Source organism: Anneissia japonica, unplaced genomic scaffold (assembly GCF_011630105.1).
Source record: "Anneissia japonica isolate Jap-2015-1 unplaced genomic scaffold, ASM1163010v1 scaffold40492_len2841_cov137, whole genome shotgun sequence".
Classification (NCBI taxonomy): domain Eukaryota; kingdom Metazoa; phylum Echinodermata; class Crinoidea; order Comatulida; family Comatulidae; genus Anneissia; species Anneissia japonica.
The window spans coordinates 1-2,841 of NW_022722148.1; the positions used below are offsets into that span (position 1 = coordinate 1).

Consider the following 2,841-nt stretch of genomic DNA (forward strand, 5'->3'; position numbering starts at 1 on the left):
TGGACATCTCTGGATCCGCCCCTGCTGCTCATATTGTGTAGTGGCTCCAGACATTTCCCGAAAAGGGTTTGCACAATTTTGACAGGGGGTCTGAAAAATACCCAAAACCGTTGGTGACTGTCTGAACGGATCGCGATTTCATAATAGAATCGCGTTGGCTGCCGACGCCGACGATACGAAGAGGGAGCGGACCTTAATTGTGAACAAATCCTGACAGGTTTTTCCGAGTATTTTCAATCTTAGGAAGGTCTGCAAAGCGAACACACCAAGCGAAACCTACTCTTAACCTGCATTCGCATCGGATTCGAATCGAACTTTTTCGAAGCGCTGAACGCCAGAATCACTATCCTTACACACTGATTCGATTTTAAAATCGGTTTGGTAGGCTCTCTGGTCCAAAAATTCAGATTCGATGTTAATGCATAATTATACAAAAAATAGTACCGTACGCTCTATAGGAGATTATTACTGTAATGTGTTTACTTTTGTTGAACAATTTTTTTTTGCTGTAGTTCTGTTCATAATAGTGTCGTGTATATGTAACACGCATTGCAATATTTTATTAGGTTACGTGGGAGCTATCGGAGAGCCAGGACCACCTGGTGAGCCTGGTCCCCGTGGATACAAAGGAGATGAAGGTAGTCAATGATTATGATGATAATGACGATTATGATAATGCTGATTATGATGGTGATGATTTAGATAATGATGTAATGAAAGCAATAATGACAAATAATGCTGCTGATAATGATGCCGATAGCGATGGCAGGTTTGATGATGATGATGATGATGATGATGATAATAATAATAACAATAATAATAACAATAATAATAATAATAATAATAATAATAATAATGTTGATAATAATTATAATGATGGTAATAATTATTATAAGTACGATATCGACAGAGATGGTGTTCTAATAATTAGGATAGTGATGGTGGGAATAATGAGGACAATGGTGGTGATAAAAATGGTTATTGCCATAAAATTGTAATTTAGATCTAGGTCTTGTAACCGGCAATATTTAATTGTTTATATTTCAATAATTAAAGGAGAACCAGGCGATCCAGGTAAACGGGGCGAACCGGGACCACAGGGACTCACAGGTAAGTTTATTACAGACACGTTGAATAAAACGCTAATTAATAACTGCTAAATCAAACGTTTCTAGTTGCATCAAGAGAAATTAGATATATTAGTGCTACCAGTGTTTCATGTTAAAGTAGATATAGAATTTCAATTTCAAACTAACTGTGTAAGAGATAAAAATGCAAAACAATAATGTCAATTTTTAATGCTTTGGGGATTTATTTAATTATTGTTCTTAATTTTACTTCAGGAAACTTTGGTCCTAAAGGAGGCAAAGGGGCAAAGGGAGAACGTGGTCCTGTTGGTTTCTATGGTAGCAAGGGATCGTCAGGCCCACCCGGTAAGCCAGGACCAGACGGTAAACGAGGTTATACAGGTGTTGTTGGGCCTCAGGGACCACAAGGAAAGACAGGAGAAACAGGCCGTAAAGGACCAAAGGGATCTTGCTGCGCTTCACCACCATCTGAGCCAGGTGAAAAGGGAAAACCGGGGGATAAAGGTGATCCAGGTGAAGTTGGGCCAATTGGAAAGCCTGGGCCTAAAGGTGCAAAGGGAGAGCGCACTCCGTCCGTTCCTCCTCCGCCTCCGCTGACTGGTGCTCCTGGCACTTCTGGTCCACCTGGCCCAGCAGGCGCCGTCGGCCAGAAAGGTGAAAAGGGAGACGCTGGATTGAAAGGAGAAAAAGGCAAGGATCCTGACCCGCCTATCAAAGGAGATGCTGGGGAAAACGGTAAGCCCGGAAGACCTGGAAGCAGAGGCCAACCTGGCCCATCTGGGCCATCTGGACGCCCAGGGAAAATCGGACGAAAAGGCGTGACTGGAAAAGTTGGGCCCGTCGGAGAACCAGGTGCACCCGGGGTACCGGGATCCGCAGGTACACCAATTTTGTGTTCACTTCTAACCATTTCTAACATGTTAATTTTATTATGATCTCAGGGGTGGGCATAAAAATCGGTTGGAGAGCCAAAGTGAATTTTTGAGTCTGTAGACTCGACAGACATAAAGATTGCAATATGTTAATATATAATACAGACACTATATAGTTTTGATAATAAGCTAAATTAACTAAAACGGTCCATTTTAATGCCACATTTTTATTTACTCATCAATACTTACTCTAATTTCACAGGCTCAGCCGGAGCGACAGGAGAACCGGGAAAACGTGGTAGGCATTAGAGACTTTGTGTATGATAGGCCTATAATAAGAAAAATGATAATGATAACGATAATGATAATTATGATTATGATGAATGAAAACGATAATGATGATGATCTAATGGCGGAAATGATAGTAATAATCATAATATTGATAATAACAAATACATAGGTAGGTTTAATCAAATTAGACCGAATAATAAATAACATATATAGTATATTAGTAATATAATATGATTAATCGTAATGTATAAAGTTGTACCTACAAATATAATCTGATTGAATACACACAATTAATCAAATTATAATTCATAGGTATCTATTATATTCATCATAATATAATACGGTAGTCCTGCGACATATAGTTTGATTGAGTGTGTGTAAATAGAACGTGCCGTCCTATTGGTTTTCATATAGGCCTAATCGCTTTCCCTATCGGTGACAGTCGCTGACAGTTGTCGGGAAGGTGAAACCTGGTTGAACTTTGCCGATTACTTTGCATACAAATGGCGTTTCCGCTAAGCTCCGCCCTTGGATATTGTTGCTAAGGTCCCACGAGACGGCAGTGTTAAAACATACGCGAACACGTGCGT

The 2,841-nt window shown here is 40.0% G+C and overlaps 1 protein-coding gene across 1 annotated transcript; it reads left to right on the top strand.

The window, feature by feature from the left end:
* Positions 1–403: 403 nt before the first annotated feature.
* On the top strand, positions 404–2,350 carry LOC117111778 (collagen alpha-1(XIII) chain-like). The gene is made up of 4 exons (XM_033254771.1): positions 404–638; positions 1,057–1,110; positions 1,344–1,967; positions 2,223–2,350. The coding sequence occupies exons 1-4, from the start codon at positions 413–415 to the stop codon at positions 2,267–2,269; spliced, it is 951 nt and encodes a 316-aa protein (XP_033110662.1). The 5' UTR covers positions 404–412; the 3' UTR covers positions 2,270–2,350.
* The last annotated feature ends 491 nt before the right edge of the window (positions 2,351–2,841 follow it).

Coding starts and splice junctions, on each gene's coding strand:
- LOC117111778 (XM_033254771.1), top strand. CDS start 413: ATGTTAATGCATAATTATACAAAAAATAGTACCGTACGCTCTATAGGA. Junction 639..1,056: donor TGGATACAAAGGAGATGAAG/GTAGTCAATGAT, acceptor CAATAATTAAAG/GAGAACCAGGCGATCCAGGT. Junction 1,111..1,343: donor GGGACCACAGGGACTCACAG/GTAAGTTTATTA, acceptor ATTTTACTTCAG/GAAACTTTGGTCCTAAAGGA.